Genomic DNA, 24931 nt, shown 5'->3' with positions numbered 1-24931 from the left:
GATCCGAACTATGAGTCCATGTGCAAGTGTGAATAAGGAATAAACGAATCTTTCTATAAATGGCACTCCATATGATTAAATGTACAGCATCAGATTTGGCATAAATCACACAACCAAAATGATAATAATTATGTAGTCCATGTTTAATACAAGAATAAAATCACTTTGTGCAAAAAGGTCCGCAAAACTTTCAACAAGTCCTTCTTTTTTCAACATGTATACGTACCGAAGAGAACAGTTGTATGTATTATGCAGTCAAAATACAGAGCTGTCCCACATATAATCAAAATCCATATCGATACCGGCACTTGATGGAAAGAATGAGCCTGTAATTTGACCAGTACTTGGGTCATAGGGCAGATATTCATCGAAATTATTGGTTTGCAAGGGTGCCTGAGATTGACTTTGTTGCATTTGATTCTTATCCAGGAAGTCAAAGGCGTCCGACTCCAGGTAGGGCAACGGCGTTGGAATCTGTTGTTCCAACAAGGAGCTTTCTAAAACAGAAGCAAAACTGTCCGAAGGATCAATCATTAGCTCTTCGTCCGGAAGGTCACTGATATCCAGATTCAATGGTTGCGCAAGAATGCGAAGACAACTATCACACAGCTTCCATGCTCGATGTGCCGAATCGCTGGAATGAGAAAGCTCGAAAAGCCATTTGACTGCCTTTTTCAATGCTTGTGACACTTCAACGGCCCTCTCGGGAACATGTTCAGCCCGAAACGATAATTCCAGGAGAAGCACCGTAGTAGCTTGCATGATATAATGAAGTGTACACCACCATGGCGATACCTTATATAAAGCTTGGGCTTCTATTGTCCCAGGCAGTATGTTGATCATCTGAGTGGCGGCATCGACACATTGTGCTGCCGTTTTGCTGCAAAATTCATAGATCCCTTCGGTCTGACAATCCTTCTCGAGTTGGCAGAGACAGGGCCGGCTGACTGAAATCTTGGTACTGTAGTATGCAAAGGCTAGCCCGGTCTTTTGAGCCAGGAGGTTAGGCGAATCAGGTAACAAACTGAAATCATAGGATTTCGGAAGAGTCGCTAGCCATGCGTTGATCTCCAATGTCAAGCTCTGGATAGTAAATTCGAGGCTTGCCCAGGGCGCCTGCATCGCTTCACTACTGTAAAGTTTCATATTTGCCCTTTTTGAGATCGATGCCAGAGATGCCAAATGAAAGAAGTACAATGACATGCTCGGTGGCAGAGACTTGAGCCAATCAGAATTCCCTGTTTCAGATTTGATAACAACAGGTTCTGTTTTGTTATCACCGGCTTGAGAGGGTCTAGGTAGAGTGGAGGAAGAAGGATTCCATTCATGAATCCAGGAACCCTTCCTAGAATGATTGCCTAGCATCTGAGCGGCCTCTGTCTTCTGAAAGTCACTCTCATCGAAAGGAATCGGAACAGGTGTTGTGCAAGCACCGTCAACAATGCAGGATGGCCGACCTGTAATCACATTCAACATGTGATCCAAGGTATATAGAGCCCACCAGACACGATATCGAATTTCTTTAGACGCATCTGAAGTCGAGATTCCCACATTTCGTAGGTGAAGCCCAAGAGATATTGCTCCTCGAATTGCACTCCCAGAAACTTTCCAGGATCTGAAAAACCAACCCGTCAGCATCATTAATTTTGAAACGATTCTAGATCATTTCAAAAAGAAAAGGGGGGTTTTCTTGCCTACCGGTTGATTTGCCCTGTAGCTAGAAGATAAAAGGATGTCAGGCCTTCAATCTGCAGCTGCTGCAAATCGGGATGATCGAAAAGCGTATCTCGCATGCTCAGCACTCGCGCTCTTTTAAAGTAGACGGTATGATGTTCTAATTCCATTTTCCAATCGGCTACCACAAGTCGTGCATACACTGCAGCGGTGGCAAAAATGAGGTTCAAAATAGCGAGCCACTTATTTCCTGGTTTGACTCCTGGCTGACTAAAGAACATCTGATACTGAGATATGAATGTCGACATTCCGATAATTGGGAACGAGGGATGGACCGATTTGAAATAAGCTCTAAGAAGCGTTTCTGCACTTTTATTAGAAGGTATTGCGTATGCTTGTACGTCTTCGGCGAAGTCAAAGTCTTTGTTATCGGCATAAAAATTAATTGAGGCAATGAGGCCATCGTCGTCGTTACCAGGAGGTGTTGGAGGAGAAGATGACTGCCCCGTCTCCGGGATATCGCCGTTGACTTTCTGGCGCAAATTTTGCAGCCAGCACATCTCAGAGCTTTTCCCAATATAACCAGTCGCCCTTGATGTACTGTCCCTATTGAAATCCTCCTCTACCCGGTCGGTTCCGGAAAATGTTCCAGCTGATGGTGACCGTGATCTACACTGCGAACCATCGCCGGCAAAAATTGAGCGAGCTTTTGTCAAGACCGATGCTGTATCAGACTCATCACCAAGAGCAGCCTGTTTTGAGTCCTGTGGCCACTCCATTAGGTGAGATATGTAGTTACACTCGCAGGTAGACTTACTGAAGTCATGGCATTGCTCATCAGCTGTTCGTCAGACACTCCGAAGCGCAAACTCATTTTTCGGATTACTTCCTCGTAAGTTTGTACTTTTGCAGATAGAGTAGCGAGTTGCCTTGAAGCAAGTTAATGAATTTGTTTGTCAATGCTTACAACAGACAAACCTTTTGGATTTTTCCCTCTTTCCATCAGTGTAGCAGCATATAATGCCTGCCTCTCGGCAGTTTCGACATCCGGACTTATCACCCGTGCATTTAGTTTTTCTTTGACGGCATGATTCACAAGCTCGCCGGACATGACGACGGTGGAAACGTCCTAGAGAACTGAGAGATGCTTCTGTGCCCTCGGGAAGTCTTGGAATGGCCATCTTCTTTGTATTACGGACTTCTGTCTCTTTCTGGGGGGAGTGGCGATTGTCCTGTTTGGATTGAGTGCTTAGCTAAATAATGAAAGATCAATTCTTTAACAGCAAGGAGGTTAGTTGAACAAACATACTGTAGCTGAGGGGGGACTGCACAAGTCAGATTCCTGGTACGGAAGCGTGTAGCAATTCGGTTGCATTTGCCATCTTTGGAATCCCAATCCATCCATCTCACAGTCAGGCAAAGTCCTAATTGGGCGAAAAGCCTTGTTATAAGGTAAGAATTGAAGGCTGCTGTAGGCAAGCATCGATAGTCATTGATTCCACTTCGGCAGCCACTAAGACACAAGACGAGTTGATGGCAATCTGGCCACCTTTCGAATTTTGTATGGTGTAATTTGTAGCCAAGAGTGAGTACAATCCCTGTATAGTTTTCACAATAGACCTGGAATGTGGACTGATATACAGATCAATTCCAAGTCTTAAATTTGGATGAACAGGGGCGGTCTTCAAACATAGATATTCATTTCGTCTTAAACTCAAACAACTGAAAGCCGCGTCATAAGAAAGTAAATAAGCTCCATATACTGAATATATCAAACGTCTGATAATGCGAGTACTCAATACACCTCCCAGAGAACACATGCCAGGAGGCGAATGACCGGAATTCAACTGCGACCAAAGACCTTCTAAGATCTGGAAGCAATGCTGAGTAATGTAAGACCAAGCTGCCAATCCTAACCTTGTATCTGAAGTCAATTATTGGGCTAGACCCCAACCATCTGAGTATATGATTCGGAGGACATGTCCGTCCGAGTCTTTCTGTTGCATGAATTCAACGAGGCAAATTCTGTGGCAATGCTACCAGACTGCCTATGGTATGAATAGCCCCGGCCATCTCTGTCGTCCATCTTTCATTTTGCAGGATTGAAATAGGGAACTTTTGGAGGCATCAATCAACATTCTAGCCCATGTTTCATTGTTCAATGTATACCATCGAAGCTTCGGAGGGATCCACAGGTGACCAAGAGGTTTTGCTTAGAGACAGCCTTGTTTCATCAAGTTGATTTATAATCGTAATATGTATGGTCATGGGGTAACAGAGTTCTGAGAATGTTTTTAGATAGTGTTTAACTCACTTCTCGGTTAACCTGATTAATGACACCCCCAAAGCAGAATGTTTAGACTAGCGTACTGCACACGGTAATTGTGAATGTCCCCAAGATCCCTCCATCCCTCCATCGAGCTTCTTCCGCTTGATGTATACCTGAAAAATTGGCTGATATATCTGCTTGCATAGGTGCTCTAGTATGCTTCTTGATGTGGGTAGGCGCTTGCCACGTTGGGCATTTCAGGATTTGTGCATGCTAACAATGCGTCCCTCTGGGCATCTATCAGTACCATGGAATAAGGCTTGACTTAGAGTTCAAGCCATACGATGCGCTCGCTATGTTGCCGTTGCCTCCGAATGTGAATCACAAACTATCAAGCCATCGCATTGACGTCGTCTGTTGTTAATTGCCAGTTCATCGATTGAAGCTTCAGCGGCAAGTTGAAACCGATATGCATAATATCATAAGCAAATTCCTCAGCTAAGATGAGTCAAGTCCATCCATTCATGAAATTCAAACGGAAATCAAAGGGCTAAAATTCAGGCTCGGGTGTATAGATTAACCGTAGCAATGACACGGCTCTTGGTGATGTGTGACAACGTGAATGAGGAGGCTTGAGAGCAGAGCTCAGATTCAGTAGAACCATATTGACTCGACGATACATGGAGGAAGCGTCTCACTTAAAATAGAATATGCTGTGTGCTTTAGGTTTGAATGAATCGGCTAGGTAAGTGAATGGAGAAGGCGACGATAGTTTAGGTAGTTGCAGTAACTCGATGCCCTGAAGTCGAGTAGTAGTAATTTAGAAGACGGTTCTAGATGGAATGGCGTTGCTAGTATAAATGACTAACAATGCGCAGCACTCTGATTGGCTAGAGGTGTTGGCCATCTCTCTTTGGCTGATGGAGATTCCGCTTGCTATTAATACTAAGGAGACAACTTCGACAATGACAACCACAACAGATGTGCGCACCCAGGCCACTATAGCAAGGTCTCCGTCGGATAGGTCGCGGGCTTGTGCTAATTGCGTCCGCGCGAAGACAAGATGCTCTTTCGTTTCGGAGGCAGAAACAAAGTGCGAAAGGTATGTAAATAAATCCTGCGGGCCTTGCGCGCGTCGACATGGCTAATATTGCTGTTAACGACGCCATGCTAGATGTCGTCGGATGAGAAAAGACTGTCAACCGCAGCCTGCTGCGCGAAAGCGCAAGGTTGTGACCAGACATGCCCCGAATAAAGTCGAAAGACTGGAAGAGAAGATAGATGGACTTGTTGATTTCCTCAGGTCGACCGCGGAAAGTGGTTTAGCATCGGCCAACAGCAACACCTCGTCTGTTAACACAGTAGTACCTCGGGACTCTGCTTTATTACGTCCTGGCAACGCAGTCTCATCAAATGTCCCCAGGAGTATCAACCATGAGGAGCCAGCTTTCAATCCAACTATCGAAAATAACATCTCTCGCCCTTCGCTCACATTGTCGTCCTCTTCTAATCCCGCCTCGGCGCCGGTGGGTTTGTTATCTGGCATTGATACATCTCCAGAACCCAGCGCAGAAACTGCGGAGTTGTATTTACTCAATTTCCGGGAGAATTTCATCAAAAATCTTCCGTTTCTAGTGATACCGCCGTCAGTAACAGCTTATAGTCTTCGGCAAGAGAGGCCCATCCTCTGGCTCTGCATAATGACAGTCGCTTCGAATTCCTCAAACCAGCAGATTGCTCTGTCCAGAAAAGCCAGAGAGTTGTTTGGGAAGGTGGCATATGTTGAGGCTATTAGGAACATGGATCTACTCCTGGGAATCCTTGTTCTTGTTACATGGTACGAGACTCCTATTTCTTTTACTAAACCGAACAGTCAAAGCAATAAAATCAGTGCTCATTTTGACTGCTTAGGGATCGACGCATTGGCGTTAGTAAGCCAGTGTTCTCCAGTCTAGTACAGCTTGCCATATCTACCGTTTATGACCTGGACCTGGACAAAGCACCTTCCACGGATATGGGATTTGTACTTCATGACTCCGTAAAAGGAGCAACTAATATTACTGCGCAATCTTCAAGATACCCAACCATGGAAGAACGGAGGGCCTTACTTGGCTGTTACTTACTTAGTACGGTGTATGTGCGGCCAAAAATATATGGTTAGTCGCGTCTGTGTGCTGACTTTGATAGATCTTCATCTTTACGGAAGGGCCAGAGTCTCCGCTGGACAAGTTACTTCGATGATTGTCTTCGAGTATTGCAGGACACAAAAGAAAATGAATCTGACGAGACACTCGTTCAGATAGTCAAACTGCGTCAGGTGTCTGACAAGGTGGTTGACTATTCACGCCTTGGCGAGGGCCCGTCGGAGGGCATACCGGCCACTTTCTACGTCAAGTCATTAAGATCAGAGCTGCATGAATCTGTGACTTCTATTCCCAGCAATCTACCACAGAACAGTATGTACAGACCTCCGCTTCCACGTTTCTCTTTTACGTTATGTGGAACCCATCCCGGAGATACCTATCCTAAACCTTTTCTGTAGAGATTCTGCTTTTGGAGCAGTATTATACGGAAGCGAGCATTCACGAAATCGGATTTTCGCAATCTTCTAGAATCTTTGTTGAGCAACCAACTCTGCGCTTTGAATGCCTGTTCGCCTGCCTCCAAGCCATCAAATCCTTCTGCGAAACATTACTTAGTATCCCATCCCATGGGTATCCGGGGTTTTCATCACTGGTTTTAGCTGCGATGACTACCTGCTTTACGCGATTATGCCGATTGTCGATGTGTGAGTACTTGGGGTGGGATCGAGACATAGTCCATGCGACGATTGATGTGTCCTTTTTCCTTGAGCAGCTCGAGAAGAAATATAGACATGTACGAGAGACAGTCGGCATTGAGTCTGATGACTCTCATGGTGGCAATGACTACTTTACCATAAAGGCAACGAAGCTTCGAGCTATGAGGGAATCTTGGGATGCACTCACTCTGCCTGCAATGTCCGTTCAGGAGCTTGAATCTTTGTCTACTGATTTTCTGGATGCATGGACTTGGTAAGGGAGATCTCAACCATTCAATGGCCTGTCAGTTATGGTACAAAATATTCCCCTTCGTCCTTCAGTCAATCTTAGATGTCTGTTCCTTAGAGTGCTCATTAAGCCATCTCACTACTTAGAGTGATTGACGGACAGACATGGGAAGCGAGAGCCGAGTCAAGTCAGCATATGCAAATTGCAAGAGCCAATCGAACCTTCCAGAGCGCATTACTTGTTGACATCTTGATCAAAACTAGTATTTCAAGCTTGCAGGATTTATTGTGTCATGTCGGCGATGAGAAATATCGCACCACCTACAAATTCGTGTCTAGGTAGGAACGAAGTATACTGTCAATACTACTTGAGCTTGTCAAGAGAGCTATCCTGGATAAAAGCGCCATCCTGTTGAGAGACCTCGAAGTCAGCCGATCAAGCACCAGTAACAAGTAGATATAAGCTTACCATGACCGAACTCTCAACATGACTGACTGCATATTTGATTGACTCGGCACGTTCTCCGAACCAAAACTTGCCTGTCTCACCTTGAACAATTCTGGATACCACCTCATTCGAATACACCATTAAATTCATTCTTTCTTTCCCATCCTGACCACGAGCCCTAACAGCAACAGCATCTTCAATAGACTTGTATAAAGAATCTTCCGGGAGCTTGAAATCTCCAAAATATGTCTGTCCCATCGTTCGAACCGCGCCTGTAACGACAGAGAGAACCTTGACATCAAATGGTGCCAATTCAAGACGGAGAGTCTCCGCGATGAGTTCAAGAGAGCGTTTAGATGCGGCGTACGTGCCTAGGAATCCCGGTCAGCTTCTTTAAAAAACTTGGTAAACTTATCTATGACTCACCCATATATGGAACATTAATATAGCCCGAGATTGAAGAAATAAAGACCACCGTCCCTTTAGCCTGTCTCAGCATCGGCGCAAAAGCCTGGGTCACAGCCACCGGGCCCCAGACATTAATTTCGAATATGTCCCTTGCGACATCTAGATTCTCATCAAGAATAGGCATGAAATGGTTGCGGCCGGCGTTATTGATCAGATAATCCAGTGTGCCGTTTGTGCGCTGGCGAACAGCTTGTACTGCGGCAGCTATCTGGGCTTGATTGGTGACGTCGAGGGTGAGCAGAGTCACATTGTCAAGACCCTGCAATTTGGACATCTTATCGGCATTGCGAGCAGTGGCAAAGACATGGTATCCACGCCGCTGGAAGGTAACTGCTAGACCGTAACCGATGCCGTCGTCGCTGCAGCCGGTGATGAGAACTGAGCCGTTGTTGGTCATGTTTGCAAGAACGGATGGTTGCACAGCAAGTGTTTTGTAGAGCGTCTTGTGAACTTGAACGTATCCTGTGGAAGGGGAAAGTTGCGATAGAAAGATTGATGAAGAAGAGAAATAAGAGAATCCCAACCAACATGAGTATTGACCTTCTATTGGTCAGCTCCAGTATGCCATGTGGTCTTAACACTCTTCTGTATGAAGATAGAAAGAATATCACTGATATACTAGCCAAGAGCGTTCCAGAGTTAACAAGCAAGAATTCGACGAAGGAAGCAAACAAGGGCCATCCCTTCATGAGGCTATGATATCGAAAGCACTATGCTGGCATTAAATGCAGAGGCATACCAACTAAATAAAAAGCCCAGTCGAGGATACGATGAATGGCAGAGCAGAGCAAAGCAAAGACAAGCATAAACATTCCGACATATAGGTACATACAATAACCGGTTTCACCCAATATCTTAGGCGCAGAAGGAAAGAAAAAGAAAACTAAAAACAAGAACAAAACCATGTCACTATCGAAAATATCTCTAAAATACAAGTAGTGATGATTGCTATATACAACATCAGCCCAAGCCGAACCTTCATTCGCCTGGGTGGTGGGACAGGGGGAAGGGAGAAACAAAGAAAGAACCATGCTCTGGCCATACTTGACTTCAATGACCAGATGCAACGATTTTGTCTTGCTTATTTTGTCCTGCTGCTGTTCTTCTAGTTAGAGTTGTTGAAATGATTGATGCCTGATCAATCTGCAGATCTGCACGCTCCTTGGGCGCGTGGGCCATATCGCGAATTTCAAGGTCAGACAAAGAGAGCAAAGAGATTGGGGGTGTTAATTCAAAGGAAAAGGGTCCGTAAGCCATGTGGTAGGTGGTTGAAGGGTCGTTGAGTAAGATCATGTACGCGTGGTAGAATGTCAATTGAATGAATGAACAAGTCACTCGCGACACTTGAAGTTTCATCGCTCGTCAAACTTGGAATGGAAGGCTGCGTTGGCCTCGACATCTGATTTCTGCGTAGGGCCAGGCTCGCCATCGCCTGCGTCATTGTCCTCCCGAAGCTCTGTTAAGCCAATAACGCCATTTTCGGCATCGTACGACCGCATAAGTCCTTCTCTATCGGCATTCCCGTTCAAGAACGCGACGCTCGAATAGGAGGAGCTTCGCCGGTGAGGATCTGTGCTTCTCCGCGCCTGCATCGATCGCCTAGTTGAGAAGCTTGCGATTCCATCGGTGGGCACACCGTCCTCATCCTCATCCTTTGATGCTAGCATTGAATGCTGATGCGAATCAAGTCGAGAGAGGTTAAGGAGATAGACACCGGAGAAGATGACGAGGAATCCGCATAGTAATGAAATGGTATTGACGGCGTCGGTAGTATTGAAACCCTTAAAAAGGATAAAAGACGCGCACAGTGTAGCTGTGGTGAAGGTAACGTAATATAGAGGATTGACGCTAAATAGAGCTAAGTAAGCCAAGGAGCTAGAAACTCAATCGTGGGGGTTTTCTTTTAACTTACATATTCGTGGAAAATTCGGACAGCGCCTTGTTAAAGTAGTTCATTTGTGTCAGAATACAGAAACTGGTGACAATCGCGAATACGTAAGTCGAAGCGTGTGTGAATTGATTGTTGCCCCCGAGGGTCAGCTTAACCGCGATTCCAAAAGCTTTGATGGACATCACAGAGACGGAGCCGACCGTGGAGCAGATTGAGATGTAAATAAGAGGGTTTTTCTTTCCATGAGCCGGCGCAACACGGTAAATCATGACAGTGGAGAAAATTGCGACAGCTGCGCAGTAGAGTAAGAAGCCTTTGCAGTAAGTAGTATGATTAGCAGGTGGCACTAGTCAGCATCGGCTAATGTAACAAATACCTATGCTCAAAGCGTAGTTGAGAATTTCATCAATCGTTTCGACAGGCTGGTCTGGAGGCGCGTGAAGAACAATTACAACCGATCCGAGGAGACACATGGCGCAGCCAAGTTTTCCTAGCGTTCCCAGTCGTTCTTTCAGGAAGTAAGAGCCGAGCACAGCACTGTTCAAAGTTAGAAGACAGACCACAGGTAAGAGATGCTACCGCGAATGACGACTCACCCGATCAAAACGCTAAGAGCGCCTAATGGCGTTACCAAGATTGCCGGCGCGAAGGCATACGCGGCAAAATTCGCGATTTCTCCGATGGCCACTGTACACATGGATTAGCTTCGTTTCTAACCCCCGATAGATTCTCCAGACATACGTGTAGCTATTCCTCCCCACCAGATAGGACTTTTTAGATATGAGAATCCCTCTCCTTCGAATCCATGAGTCTCGGAAGCGTGCAATAAGCCCTGGCTCGTGGAGTTAGCTGACAGTCGATTGAGAGATGGAGATGCGAATTGGCGACGCGAGACATAACGAAAAGCGAGGGGAAAAGTCTCACCTTTTTAGTAATCACAAAACTCGTCCCTGAAAACAAGAGCGTCAGTATAAACTCGAAAAAAGCGAGTTAGATAAGTTGTATGAAGAATTGACTAACCTATGGCTAATGTCGAGAGAATGGCTAACGCTAGCCCGATATACCTAAACCAGACATTGAATTAGAGATCATGCTCGAGCACAAGGCAGTTTGCTTTTTTGTTTCGCGTTGTTACATACTTGTCCGAAACCATGTTTTCTTTCTCTTGTATGGGTCGAGGAGCTTGTTGCCCCAGGGTATCGAATGCGCCCAGTCTAATGCAAAACAAAGCAACGCTAAGCGCTGCTACTCCCACGCAACACAAACGTACCGAGGTGAATATCAGCGGTGGTAGTTTATGGTCCCTGAGACATGCGTCTGCAGCAATGAATTGATTGTATTGTCGCGAGTGGACGAGGCGACAGAAAAGGTCGGAGTTGGAACTAATTGGAGGCCGAGCAAAGATCGGAAGCGGAGAGACGGCAAGTCATGCACTGTGCGGAAATGAACCAGCCACGTCCCGCCAAACAGTGCGATCTCGAGAGGATGGACGGGAGACAGGGGACAACGAGCGAAACGAAAAAGAAAAAAAGAAGAGCAAGATGTGAGAGATGAGGATGGGTGAGGGATGCAAGAAGGAGAAGTGGCGGTGGGGTGTGCGACGAGTTCGTCCCCAAATGGACGCGTGTTTCAAACGAGTGACTGACGGGCGGAGTCACGGCAGGATTGGCCGATGCGATGATGATCTGCCGGAAGAGGAGACGCAGGCAGACAGAGAACGATACCAGACGAGAAGGAAGCGACAATGGGCTATTGATAGTTGTTGTATTATCGATTCGAGATAAGTAAAGTCTGAAGTGTTGTGCTGCTGCTTGGCGGGAAGGTTGAAAACGGCCAAGGTGGCACATTCCGCCAGCTGCCGTCATCGGCTCAGGGGCTAGCCGCACGCTGCACAGCCCTGCGCTCCACCAGGGACGGACTATTTTGGGATTTATTTGCATACTGCTCTTTACGACAGACTGAACTTTGTCCACGGCGACAGTTACATAGTCTAGCCCTAGCTATCTCAGACTACTCGATCAATAATAGACGATAAGCTGCGCAATCTTCGACATCGAATTCCACCACGCGTTGAATGTTGAAACAGCGAACATAAGCACCCTCCAATCTCCGGACTCCGCGACATAGATAAAAGTAAACAGACCCGTGCGCCACCGTCCAATGAATCCCTAGAGTATAGTATTCCCTTGATGGGAAGAAAAGGTATCATGCGTCGAGAGAAAACAAAGCAATTTTTGGCGTAGAGAGAAGGGAAAGGGGGAGAAAGGGTGTCGGTCGTCTTGGACAGGGCCAACAACGTCCCAGAAGCCAGAGAACCGGCGGCGAAAAGAAAAAAAAAAGCCGAAACAACGCTGGGGAAAAGGGCGAATTTCACGTACCTAGAAAGTATGGTAGTAGCTCATCTGACGAAGTTTCCCTACCTCTCGAATATTCCACCGTTAGTAATGGCAGGCATAATACTATCCTCGAATTTTGTACAGCTTCCAACTCAGCCCAAGCTAGTCGAGCTTGATAAGAATGACAGTAGATGCATTATAGCGAGATCTGTGCGCAATTCGACATCGGGTGAGAACGTGATAGAAGCCGTGTCATCAGGAAGAGCGAGTCCGCTTGGTATCGGGGCTAGGAGTTCCATCCAAACCAAAATCCTCCTCTTCGACATCACGAGGTCGTTTTCCAGAAATGCTATCTTGACGCTTCAAGTCGTAGGCACTGGCGGCCACTAAATTAATCGAAGAATCCTTGTTCTCTCCGGTGGGAAGCGCATCCAGACCCTTATCGCCCTCAACTTCCTCGGAATTACCAAAGAAATCTTCTCCCAAGCTGATAAGGTCATCATCATCCGATAACTCCGGAAGGTCTGGGATGTGCTCGAAATCTTCATGCGAAACCTCGGGCACTCCTGCATTCGTAGCGGTCTGCAATTCTTCTAACTGGTGATCATTCTTATCTACTGGCTCATTCGAGGCAGATACTGTGTCACTGGATGCCTGGTCTAGTGGATCAGCCACATAGGATTCATCCGTCTGTCCATGTTCCGGCACTGAAGGTTCCTCGATTTCTGCGTTCCCCGCTGTGAACTGTTCACCGGTATCATCTCCGACATCAAAGGCTTCATCATGATTCTGCTCATCGGGGTTGTCTTCGTATGCTTCTTGTTCATCTTCATTTTGTTCGCCTTCTGCATCATCATCATCATCATTTACTAAAGCTTCTTGATCGACGGGTTCCTTCTTGTCTTCATGAGGATGTGTCTCAAGGTAATCGACATCATCAGCAGTGGCGGCTTCTGATGTACCTGTTAGCGCTGCTTTAATGTCCTTATCTTCGGTCACGTATTCATCTGTGGCATATTCTTCGTGAATCTCTGGCCCATTGTGAGGATAACTCTCAAAAGCTTGCTCATTTGCTAGATAATTCTCATCTTCACCGCCTGTGACGCCTTCGTCGACTGCTTCAGCTTGATCTTGTGTGATATTTGTAGATAATCCCTCCTGAGGCTGATCTTCGGGGTGAGCTTCCGGGTTTTGAGTTAATGTACCAGTAGAGTTAGTTTCATCAAAATCATACTGCGCTTCTGAAACTGCATTAGTGCTTGCAGATTCACCGAGTTCATCATTTGCAGAGTGGGCCTTGTCATTTTCAAGGTGTTGTTCTAGTTCGGTCGGCGCGACGTTCTTTTGGTTTGCCACCTCATTTTCATGAACCTCTACTTCACCATGTTCTGCGCTAGCCTCTTCCTCATCACTAAGCTCGTCTTCATATTGATGATCATCAGCCCCTTCCCTGACTTGCCCTTCAGTTGGCAGTTCCTTTGGCTCCAGCTCGGTTTGTTCATGTTCGTCCCCCTCGGCCAAGGAAGCATCGTTCGGAACTTCTGTATCTTCGTCTTCCTGATGTTCATATTCCTCTTCCCAGGTTTGTATGTCCGAGATACCTTTGCCTTCGTGTGCCGCATTCAGCAAAGCAGCTACCTCTGCCGACAGATTGGTTCTCGTATTGAGCGTTAGGTATAACGGCTCAGGCTGTTCGACACCGCTGTTACGGCATAGGTGAAGATATATATCGACAATTTTGGATAAAGTGATCTTGTCCGCATGAATATTATCCTGAAACATGGTTAGTCCAGTAAAACAAGAAAAAAATGATTGCTCTACTTACCTCGCTTAATTCGATGCCTAGCGAGTCAACATTGAAAACCAACGAGTCTTCAGGGGAGGCATGATCGCCAAGGATCGTGCGGCATTCTTTCAAAAGACTGTGAATACTCTCATGTGCCAAACCTTCGTTGGCAAGAAAATAAGTTTCCGATGTGTCTCCGTCGCGAGGTGGGAACATGGAAATTTCGCTTTCTTGATAAATTACTTTTACTGGGTGTATGTAAGGCACACGTGGCTTGACGACGGTATCGCGCTCATTTTCGACTTCCTCATGCGGATCGACTGTGTTAGACAAATCAGTTGATACGCCATTCTCGGTGTCGTGCGCCTCTTCTGCGGAAAGTAATTCGCTTGGTTCTTCAATGCTGTTTGCATTAGATTCAGGGTTGGTAGTTTGTTCGGCAAGATCGACATTATCAATGGGATGCTCGGGGGCAGGCTCTGTCACATCTTCGACCTGCCGTTCCGTAACATGATTCGATGCATCCTCCTCTAACGCAATTGATTCTTGTTCGGTTTTTTGCTGCTCAAAGTTTTCCTGGGTTACAGTCGGTCCCTCTTCTTTATCTTTTTCGGCATTGTTATATTGTTGATCTGGTCTTTCTTCTTCGTGTGTTGGTGGAATCTGCACAGATTCAGTTATCTCCTCAACAACGGGGCGTTCTTCAAAAACAATGGTCAAGTGATCTTGTTCGGATGGAGCAACTGAATTGTTATTGACATATTCCTCATCGACCATCTCGGACTCATATGGTTCCTGATTAGGATAGAAGGTGGCGGCATATTGCATATTGCTGTCGTCGTTGTAATGAGATTCCTCAGTCACCGTCACCTCAGGCACGTCCTCCATCATATCAGCATCGTGGGGTAAATCTCCTGCGGGAGATGCATCCCGAACATCAAAGTCGTTGTCGGCCATCGTAGGCTGGTCCTCCATAATATCAATGTCGATCTCGAAGTCATCCACGTGACCCTGATACGGAGATGCCATGTCCATGGTATCAGTGAAAGGATCTTCCATGATCGAAGGAGTCAGTGACGTTGCTGCATTCATGACCGAGGAAAACAAAAGATACGGTAGGTTCAGGTGGCAGTTGGGTTTCACGTTGGATCAAATGTAAGGCTACCGGGAAACGACGCGTCCCTAGCCGCTAAAAGACAGCCAGATGGACTGATCTCGAGACTGTGATGGCGATAATATCACAAACAGTACCCACGGCCAGTCAACTCACGATACGGATGTGCTGTGGCTCCTCATGGGTGACAATCAGATGGCCTTTGGAGAAAAGAAGAGGAAGGGGGAGGTTGCCGTTGCGGGCGTCAACGTCGGCGTCGACTCTGAAAGGTAAGCGAAGTCGTTAGCGCCAAGCGGCGGGCCAATCAGGAGGTGTGGCGGTGGCCCGCCGTAGTGAACAACAAAGCGGGATGGATGATGGCAGTTACAACTACACCGTAGAACGGTTTACAGTCTGTCTGCGCTCACCTTCGTCAATTCACGTCGCTCTCTGTTTTTCAGTGACGTTCAATCCCTTGGAATTGTCAGCGTTATCTTCAGAGCAATCATGGTTAGTTCCCAGAACAACATTGTGTTCGGCAGTGGTAGCTTCTAATGTTCCACACACAGGTTGTTCTAGCAGCCTCGATCTGCACTCGCGGGGGAAAGGCAGTACTTTCTCGTCAATTCAGAGAGATCGCACGATCGCGCATCGAAGCCCTTCTCGCATCCTTTCCGAAACTCGCAGACTCTGGGACACAGCATACCACAGTTGAGCAGGACAATGTGCGCTTCGTTTACCAACCCCTGGACGAGCTATATATCGTCCTGATCACAAACCGCCAATCCAATATCTTACAAGACATTGACAGTCTTCACTTGTTTGCTCAAGTCACAACCAGCATCTGCAAGAGTCTAGATGAGCGCGAAATTCTGCGAAATGCATTCGAGCTGCTGAGTGCTTTCGATGAACTGGTCACTCTGGGATATAGGGAGAACCTCTCACTCAGCCAGATCAAGACGTTTCTTGAAATGGAAAGCCACGAAGAACGAATCCAGGAAATCATTGAACGGGTATGCAACCATACACACGTCTTGATTCAAGACCACTGCTAACAACGAATTATAGAATAAAGAGCTTGAAGCCACCGAGGAACGAAAGCGAAAGGCGAAACAATTGGAGCTCCAGCGGAAGGAGGCTGCTCGCAGTGGCCGTGGTGTGACTCCTCGGCCTCCCTCATATCCTGTTTATACGCCACCCGCTCGCCCCGTTGTTACGGAAACATTTGACTCTTACGAAGCCGAGAAGAATAAGACATTTGCCAAGTATGTCATGCCGTGATTATTTCGCTCATTTTATACACAATACTAAGTGATGGCAGGCCTATTCCTACCCGTGGTAAGGGTATGCAACTTGGGAAGAAATCGAAGACAACGGACATCTATGAGAAAGTTCGCGAGGATCTTGGTCCCGAGGCCGAAGAGTCAGCTCCTCTGGTCTCTCCACAAGTAGCCACGCCAGTCGCACCATCCACAGAGCCCCGAACTTCTCTATCCTCTGACCGAGCAGCTGTGCAAGTCACAGTCGCGGAGACAATTTCGGCCAAGTTAACTCGAGAGGGGGCCCTCAAATCATTCGAGGTCAAAGGCGATCTTCAGCTCCGAATCTCGGATCCCGCTTTCACCAAAATTAAAATGGACGTTCTTACTAGTTCCAGCCATGGCGCACAATTCCGCACCCACCCAAATGTCGACAAGGCTTTATTCACCAATTCAAACATCATTCAGCTAAAGGACACATCTAAACGATTTCCAGCCAACAACTCCATTGGTGTGCTCCGATGGCGTGTCGCCAGTTCTGGCTCGGAGCATGCTGATGCTCTTCCCATCACATTCACCGTGTGGGTTAACAAAGGCTCGGACTCGACGACAGTAACCGTCGAATATGAACTTAGCGGTACAGATAACTTGCGTGACGTCTCTGTGACAATCCCGTACGGTGCGACAGAGCCATCAGTGACCAGCTTCGATGCGGTTTACGAAGTGGCTGGAGACAGTCTAGAGTGGAACATTGGCTCCATCGATACAAGCAACGCCTCGGGCAGTTTCGAGTTTGAAGTGGTTGAGGACGACGTGGATGAGAACGAATTTTTCCCAATGAACGTTCGCTTCTCTAAGACTTCTCCTTTCGTTGAGGTAGATGTGTCCAGTGTTTCTTTGCTCGAGATGGAACAAGATGTCCAGTTTGCAAAGGAAGTAAGAAGTACTGCCGATGGATTTACGATTGAGTAATACAGAATGAGGCGAGAACGATGGCAAAGTCAAGTTTCAAGCGGTGTATGGCTGGGTTTTTGGTCACTGCCAGCAATTTCTTCTCTGTTCCTATGTTTTCCTATGCCTGATAAACTGGCCTCTTCTTGCAAAAATGAAGTTGTAAATGGGGAGGAGCTTAATGATATTTGGAGTATTCTGAACTTCTAGTAACTAGCTTTTAGAGTAGTATATTTGACGTATAACATTATTTGCAGCCTGCTGAGATAACCAAACGTTGTAGTTATACAGTTACTCAGGATCTTTATGAGAGGCTCGGCTGACGACATCGGCGGATCCATTCATCCCACCACGGCTCCACCATCGAAAGCCAAATGAGATCCTACATAACCCTCTCGAGAACAAACGCCTTGCATTTTTCCAAAGTCTTCGCGACGCAACGCGACTCCGCTTCCGGTGGGAAGGGGTTAGGGTTTCTGTTTATCAGACAACGCGCGGGGTTGGCGCAAGATGCCCAGCTTGGTGAGAAAGCTAGTCATTTTCGCAGCAGTCGACGGCCTCATTCTACAGCCAAATGGCGGCGCACAACGGAACAGCTCGAGCAATGGAAACTCGTCCTCTCTCCAGATCGATTACAAGACGCGCAAAATCACGTCGCTTTCGCAAGCCCGTCCGGAATCGACAGCGAGACTGACTCCAAGTCTGGAAGCGTATGGACTCGTGGGTACGATGGCTTATCTTATTTCCTCGTCTCAAATCTCGATATCTAACGGTTCCCTTCTATGATTTAGGTATACTTAATATTGATTCCTACTCTTACCTTATATCCATCACTCAGCGCAAGGAAGTTACCCAGATATTAGGCAAGGCAATATATGCGATAACGAATGTTGCCATCATTCCGCTGTCGTCACAAGCCGATGCAAGTCGTGCTATCCTCCAGGCGCAAAAGACATTGAGACAAGTAGAAACCGAGTCTGATCAGGGCTCGGTCGACGAGGACGAGGGCCTCTCAGCCTGCGACGCCGATAGTGGCGACGAAGGTCTACTGAATTCACCCGCGGTGAACTTCGACAATCAAGAGGAACCGGATCATGCAAGGGTTGCACAAAATGTCATTGGCAATAAAGGCCGCAATAGCCGATTTGTGCTCAATTGGTTTTCCAGGAAGCCATGGGGACTTGCGGCATCTCCTCCGAAGACTTCCCTTGCCAACTCCGACGCTGACATTTCCGACATCGAAGAAACTAGAGTTGGCAGTCCGACAAGCCAGCCCCTTGCTGCAGTTTCCGATATCAAAACTGAAGCCGAGGCTACGCACGTTGTCAAAGAGGCTACCGGGAAGGCCGATGCTCTACCTCGGGTCACGCCCAGCAAGGCCCTCGAGTTGATGCCTAAGCTTTTGAGATACACAAAGTTAATTTTTGCATCTGATAATTTTTTCTTTTCTTACGATTATGATCTCACTCGGCATTATTCCTCGCAAGATCCGAAAGCCGCCCAGCTGCCGCTACATGTGCATGCAGATCGACTGGTATGGATGGTCCTCTGTAGTTGACTCATCCTGGAAATTAGGCTGACTGTTTTGCTATAAATAGTATTTCTGGAATAAGCATTTGATGAAGCCCTTTATTGATAGTGACAATAGCTCGCATTCATTTGTGTTGCCACTGATCCAGGGTTTTGTCGGTCAGCGAGAGTTCACAGTTTCATCGCTGACGGATGAAGCCCAAAGCTCTGACAAGGATGATGCGCCTGACAGATCTAACCTCCCAGATCCTGCATTAGCAGAAAAACGCGATATAGGAAGCAAAGAGACACAGGAGCCTTTGCGAGAACCGAACAAGCAGAATTTCCTTATCACGCTGATTTCTCGGCGTTCCATCCAACGTCCCGGCTTGAGATATCTCCGTCGCGGCGTGGATGACGAGGGAAACACAGCCAATACCGTGGAAACGGAGCAAATTTTGTCAACCCCAGGCTGGGAGCCATCTCGAAAGGTATATTCGCTGTTGCAAGTTCGTGGTTCCATACCGCTATATTTCACGCAGTCACCTTATTCCTTGAAACCGACGCCAATCCTTCACCACTCTTACGAAACGAACCAGCTTGCTTTTTCCCGCCATTTCCGTGATTTATCGACTAAATATGGGAAAATACAAGTCGTATCTCTTGTCGACAAGCACGGCGTAGAAGCGAAAATTGGCGAAACGTACGAGTCCTATACACGAGCCTTCAACAATGATAACAAAGGCCCCAATTTTCTCACCCTAGGTTTTGAGTGGTTTGCCTTTCATCAGGAATGTCGCGGAATGAAGTTTGAGAATGTCAAACGGTTGGTTGATAAGTTAGACAGCACTTTGGAAGATTTTGGGGAGTCTATACTCCTGGGAAATACAGTGTTGAAGGAACAGACCGGTATCGTACGCACAAACTGTATGGATTGTTTGGATCGCACGGGGGTCGCCCAATGCGCGTTTGGTCAGAGGGCCTTGGAAAAGGCACTGAAGAGCGAAGGGTTTACAATCGATCTTTTGGGGGACGCTTCGACGCAATGGTTCAATACTCTATGGGCTGATAATGGAGACGCTATTTCAAAACAGTATTCTTCAACGGCAGCATTGAAAGGAGATTACACGCGAACCAGGAAGAGAAACTATCGTGGTGCTTTGAACGATTTTGGTCTGACGCTCTCCCGGTACTATAATAACCTCGTGAATGATTATTTCTCGCAAGCCTGTATTGACTACCTACTCGGTAACGTGTCGATTCAGGTCTTTTCTGAATTTCAAGATAACCTGAAAACCATCGACCCTGGAATCTCGGTGGCCAAACTGCGTCAAAATGCCATTGAGACATGCAGTAAACTGGTCGTGGACGACCAGGTGGAGGAACTTGTTGGAGGCTGGGCCATGCTCAGCCCACGACAGCCCAACACGTTACGCACTTTCCCTTTTGAAGAGACGGTTCTGCTTCTGACAGACGCCGCACTATATAACTGTCGATTTGATTGGAATACGGATAAGGTCCTGTCCTTTGAGCGAATAAACCTCAGCTCGATTCGACATATCAACCACGGAACATATATCACCTCCGTTTTAACCGACGCGCAAACCGATGAGCAGCGCAATGTCGGTCTAGTGATAGTCTATCAAGACAGCGATGCCAACGCTCTGCGCGTAAACACGAGGACTCTGCAGAGCAGTTTTAGCCAGAATTTGCAGGATACGTCGGACAAAAGTGATGAATGGAATATGTATTCCTGGCTCAGTGGCACCACAAGAACGTCGATGCGATTCATGGCGTTCAAGGCGCTGGCAAATTCAACTTCAGCCACAACAGCCATGTCCGCTGGAATTGTTGTCAGCGAGAGGACGGCCATACAGTCCATTTGCGAGGAGATTGAGCGCGCTACGAAAGCAGTACAGCGGTGGGATGATGAGACGCAGTCAATCATTGAAGATAAAGAAATTATCTCTCTCGCCGAAGCTAAGAAGCGCACAGGATATCTAGAGCAGCTGGTTTATGATGTCAAAAAGCTGGTGTGGGCATGATAAAATCCCAGCATATAAAGTAATTGAGTATTGATGGTTATAGCTATCTATGTTTGTATATGTTTATGTCTTTATGAATAGAATGTTTTAAGGTATCTACGTGGTTATGCCTATCTCAGACTTTTCACACATTATTATGATTACCATTTTTGGAGAGTCGCTTCTACGATTTAATATCCATGCAACTGAACAAATGTAAAAGCTGACTATAAGCCTTTAACATAACTAGGTGCCTAGATAGCCCTATAGTTGTCCTGTTATAGTGAACTATAGCAGGAATGCTTCCAAGGTTGCCCAAGGCGGTCAGGACATCCTGCGAATCAGAGAGCAGAGCAAGCAGTGAGTCTGCACTGCAGAATCACGCACACTTTTCCCCCTCTTGTGTTTGGCTGTGACACCCAGCATTAGGTGTGCTTTTCTATTTATCTGCATCTATTTTCCTTTTCTTTCTTTTCCCTCCTGCTGTGCCAGCTGTGGATTCTGCACAGCAGAAAGAAGCCTGCCTGAATTTGTCGCCTTCTCCTCTGTCTTTTGGCTGTGCCAGGATTGCCTCAGGTATCCACCCACGCCCAAAAATCTCCCCCGCCGAGCCCGCTATTTCTCTCCTCCCACCTGCATCTGATTTTGTTGCGAACGTGAGTTCTGCACAGCTGCTGTGCAGTCAGATTTTGTTCTTCTGATATTTCGCTTTTTGCAGTCTCACGAATCTGGCCACTTGATTGGGACGTGGCTTGGGAGGAAATCCATCCATCTCGTGTGGGGTTATACAAAAAGTTCTCTCAGTTCTTCTCCCCCTCTGCAAAGGGACCACAACGCCCAGCATGGAATGGCAACCACAAGAAGAGCCATTGAGGCAGCTGGCCAGCTACCTCAGGGACTCCTTGAACTCTTATGATCGCAATCTCCAGAAACAGGCAGAAATGGTATGTGTTTTCATGTTTTAGTACATTGATTGTTCAGCCATGCACACATTAGTGAAGAGATACACCAGTTCAGGGAAGAAAAAGAGAGAGAGAGAGAGAGAATGCGGGAAAAATAAAGAAGAAATACGCTAATCTCTGAATTCTATTACATCAGATGCTTACTAGAGCCACAGCAAGCCCTGATTTCGTGAATTACTTGACGTTTATATTCTGCACTGAGAACCCTCCACAGCCAGTCGCCATGGACCAGAACACATACAATATTGTGCGATTCTCGGCTGCCCTCAATCTCAAAACAAAGATACGTATAGCTTATAATGGCATCCCGCCAGAGAGCTTAGTCTTTGTCCGCCGAGCAACTCTGCTGGGGCTACGGGACTCCAACATGCAGATTCGCAATTCGGCAGGAAGCATTATAACAGAGCTGATTCAAAAAGGCGGGTTGCTGGCTTGGCCGGAAGTTCTGCAGGAACTGCTTAATCTTGTTGCAAATGGAGCTGGCGATGTAACGCCATTTACCCAAGAAGCCGCCATGTCTGCTCTCGCCAAGGTGTGCGAAGACAACCGCAAGATTTTGGACAAGGACTACGGAGGTCAACGGCCACTCGAGGTGATTATACCTCGCCTGTTGGATTTTACAGCGAGTGGCAGCGCGATGATTCGCTCAGCTGCCCTCAGTACCATTCAGATCTTCCTTTCGATGAAGCCACAAGCTCTGATTGCCAATTTCGATACGTTCATGGCACATCTCTTCCGTCTGGCCAACGATTCTTCGACCGACGTACGCCGAACCGTTTGCCAAGCCTTTGGGCAGTTGGCAGAAGTTGCTCCTGACCAGCTCATTCCCCATATGGAAGGGTTGGTGGATTATATTATCATTCAACAAAACACCAACGAGGACCCTGAACTTGCCCTCGACGCAGCCGAGTTTTGGCTCACAGCGGGAGAGCAGCCCAAATTACAGCAGCCACTCAGCCAGCATCTTCACAAGATCGTGCCACTGTTGCTCCGAAGCATGATTTACGACGAGGATGAAGTGGAGCGGCTGGCTGCCGAGAACGACGACGCAGAAGAAGAGGATCGGGCTGAAGATTTAAGACCCCGGTTTGCAAAAGCGAAAGGATCCCGACTTGAAGGCACTACAGACTCAAAAGCCCAAGCCGAGATTTCCGAAGAACGCGAAGATGGGGAGATTAGCGAAGAGGAATCTGACTTTGATGATGACGACCCGGAGGATTCCTGGACGCTAAGAAAGTGCTCCGCTGCTGCGCTGGATATCTTTTCGAACGTATACCATTCGCCTGTTTTTGACCTGATTTTGCCTTACCTGAAGGATACACTTAGGCATGCGCAGTGGCCGAATCGTGAAGCAGCTGTTCTGACACTTGGCGCCGTTGCCGATGGATGTATGGATGCTGTTACTCCTCATTTGCCTGAATTGGTCCCATACCTCATCTCCTTGCTCAACGATCCAGAGCCGGTGGTCAGGAAGATTACCTGCTGGTGCCTGGGCAGATACTCGGAGTGGGCTGCTCATGTCGAGGGTCCAAACCAATCCTCTCAGTTCTTTGAGCCCATGATGGAGGGCATTCTTCGCCGCATGCTTGACAACAACAAGAAAGTCCAGGAGGCTGCTGCATCGGCATTTGCTAGTCTTGAAGAAAAGTCCGATGCAAGCTTGATTCCTTACTGTGAACCCATCCTGAGACAATTCGTCGAATGCTTCCATAAATACAAAGATCGCAATATGTACATATTGTACGACTGCGTGCAGACATTAGCGGAATGTGTCATGGGAGAGCTCGCCAAACCTCAGCTCGTCAATCTTCTTATGCCTGCATTGCTCGACCGTTATAATCGGATATCTGACCAGTCGCAAGAGTTGTTTCCCCTGCTCGAGTGTCTTGGCTACATCGCAGCTGCATACGGCGATGTTTTCTCCCAGTTCGCTGCTCCCATATTCCAGCGCTGCGTTAAAATCGTCTACGAGAACATCCAGCAGTCTGTTCAAGCATCACAAGACAGTTCGTTCGAAGAGCCGGATAAAGACTTCCTCATCACTAGTCTGGACTTGATGAGTGCTATAATACAGGCAATTCCTTCAGACGAGAGCGGACAGCTTGTGTCAAACTCGCAGCCGAAATTCTTTGACCTGTTGTGCTATTGCATGAATGACCCCAACAATGAGGTGCGCCAGTCATCTTATGCCCTACTGGGCGACTGTGCTATCCACATCTTCTCTCAGCTCCAACCATACATTCCCAACATAATGCCTCTTCTCATTAAGCAACTTGATGTCGAGTCAATTGTGGATGAGGCGGCTTTCAGTGTGGTTAACAATGCTTGCTGGTCTCTTGGAGAGATTGCCTTGGAGGAGCATGCTGATTTGGGGCCTTGGCTCGAGAAACTTTACCCAGCCTTGTTGACTATTATCTCCAACGAGATGGTTATTGATTCGGTAAATGAAAATGCTGCGGTAGCTTTAGGTCGTTTGGGAATCAGCAAGTCCGAACTGCTCGCACCGCATTTGCAACAGTTTGCCCAGGAGTTTATCAAGTCCATGTCTAAAGTCGACTTTTCGCGAGAGAAGGCTACGGCATTCCTTGGCTTTAATCGCGTTGTCATGCACAACCCACAAGCAATGGAATCATGCCTCGCAGATTATTTCACTATCATATCAACATTCCCTCAAAAGTCTCTCAGCCACGATGACTATCGAGACCTGCAACGATCTTTCCAACAGGTATGTTACCATGTAGAAAGCATATACCAACTTGAATCTGATTCTGACTCATGATTGTTTAGGTCCTCAAAGGCTATCAAGAATTAATACCCGGATTCGACTCTTTTCTTTCTCAACTACCGCCACAAGTAACGCAAAGGCTCAAGTCGAGCTACCAGATCTAGTCCAATCTAGAAGAGTCTGTTCTGGGGCTTCACATCAACCATGTTTGTTTATGCCTTTTCCTTTGTCGTTTTATCTATTTTATCATTCAGCGGGCGATAATTTTTAATGGTTTTTTTTTACCCTTTTTCGTTCGTGGAAGATATTATGCAGTACATGTTTTTTTTCTTCTTTTCTCTCAAAGTACACACAATGGCCAGATGAATCTGCGATCGGTTATCCAAACTCATACCCCTTGTTTCGTACTTGTGGGTTTATTGTCATTTCTTTTCACCGTTGCCTAACTGCTAATGCTCCATTTATTCTTCCATGACACCCAGCAGGAAACGACAAAAAAGTGTCTGTG

At 46.9% G+C, this 24931-nt stretch overlaps 8 protein-coding genes across 8 annotated transcripts; 4 read left to right on the top strand and 4 right to left on the bottom strand.

Annotated features, from left to right (window-relative positions):
- Nucleotides 1–255: 255 nt before the first annotated feature.
- On the bottom strand, nt 256–2785 carry UA08_01026 (hypothetical protein; the record flags this gene model as incomplete). Its single annotated transcript, XM_020259768.1, has 4 exons — nt 256–1615; nt 1699–2438; nt 2492–2577; nt 2653–2785. The coding sequence occupies 4 exons, from the start codon at nt 2783–2785 to the stop codon at nt 256–258; spliced, it is 2319 nt and encodes a 772-aa protein (XP_020124346.1).
- Nucleotides 2786–4908: 2123 nt separating this feature from the next.
- UA08_01025 (hypothetical protein) lies at nt 4909–7000 on the top strand (the record flags this gene model as incomplete). The annotated part of the gene is made up of 5 exons (XM_020259767.1): nt 4909–5045; nt 5118–5874; nt 5904–6076; nt 6131–6399; nt 6486–7000. 5 exons carry the CDS (start codon nt 4909–4911, stop codon nt 6998–7000), a joined length of 1851 nt encoding a protein of 616 aa, XP_020124345.1.
- A 335-nt stretch (nt 7001–7335) lies between these two features.
- Nucleotides 7336–8284, bottom strand: UA08_01024 (hypothetical protein; the record flags this gene model as incomplete). Its single annotated transcript, XM_020259766.1, has 3 exons — nt 7336–7380; nt 7441–7790; nt 7846–8284. 3 exons carry the CDS (start codon nt 8282–8284, stop codon nt 7336–7338), a joined length of 834 nt encoding a protein of 277 aa, XP_020124344.1.
- A 955-nt stretch (nt 8285–9239) lies between these two features.
- On the bottom strand, nt 9240–10931 carry UA08_01023 (hypothetical protein; the record flags this gene model as incomplete). The annotated part of the gene is made up of 8 exons (XM_020259765.1): nt 9240–9735; nt 9800–10091; nt 10155–10315; nt 10375–10465; nt 10520–10610; nt 10703–10728; nt 10799–10842; nt 10918–10931. The coding sequence occupies 8 exons, from the start codon at nt 10929–10931 to the stop codon at nt 9240–9242; spliced, it is 1215 nt and encodes a 404-aa protein (XP_020124343.1).
- A 1438-nt stretch (nt 10932–12369) lies between these two features.
- Nucleotides 12370–14935, bottom strand: UA08_01022 (hypothetical protein; the record flags this gene model as incomplete). The annotated part of the gene is made up of 2 exons (XM_020259764.1): nt 12370–13887; nt 13940–14935. 2 exons carry the CDS (start codon nt 14933–14935, stop codon nt 12370–12372), a joined length of 2514 nt encoding a protein of 837 aa, XP_020124342.1.
- A 259-nt stretch (nt 14936–15194) lies between these two features.
- Nucleotides 15195–17224, top strand: UA08_01021 (hypothetical protein; the record flags this gene model as incomplete). Its single annotated transcript, XM_020259763.1, has 5 exons — nt 15195–15283; nt 15395–15503; nt 15563–16006; nt 16062–16258; nt 16315–17224. The coding sequence occupies 5 exons, from the start codon at nt 15195–15197 to the stop codon at nt 17222–17224; spliced, it is 1749 nt and encodes a 582-aa protein (XP_020124341.1).
- A 489-nt stretch (nt 17225–17713) lies between these two features.
- Nucleotides 17714–20757, top strand: UA08_01020 (hypothetical protein; the record flags this gene model as incomplete). The annotated part of the gene is made up of 4 exons (XM_020259762.1): nt 17714–17927; nt 17995–18737; nt 18802–19203; nt 19255–20757. The coding sequence occupies 4 exons, from the start codon at nt 17714–17716 to the stop codon at nt 20755–20757; spliced, it is 2862 nt and encodes a 953-aa protein (XP_020124340.1).
- Nucleotides 20758–21578: 821 nt separating this feature from the next.
- Nucleotides 21579–24587, top strand: UA08_01019 (hypothetical protein; the record flags this gene model as incomplete). Its single annotated transcript, XM_020259760.1, has 3 exons — nt 21579–21680; nt 21835–24423; nt 24486–24587. 3 exons carry the CDS (start codon nt 21579–21581, stop codon nt 24585–24587), a joined length of 2793 nt encoding a protein of 930 aa, XP_020123742.1.
- Nucleotides 24588–24931: the final 344 nt, after the last annotated feature.

Source organism: Talaromyces atroroseus (genome assembly GCF_001907595.1).
Source record: "Talaromyces atroroseus strain IBT 11181 chromosome Unknown scaffold_0, whole genome shotgun sequence".
NCBI lineage: Eukaryota > Fungi > Ascomycota > Eurotiomycetes > Eurotiales > Trichocomaceae > Talaromyces > Talaromyces atroroseus.
The sequence above is the reverse complement of the archived record's forward strand: the minus strand, read 5'-3'. Positions and strand labels throughout refer to the sequence as shown.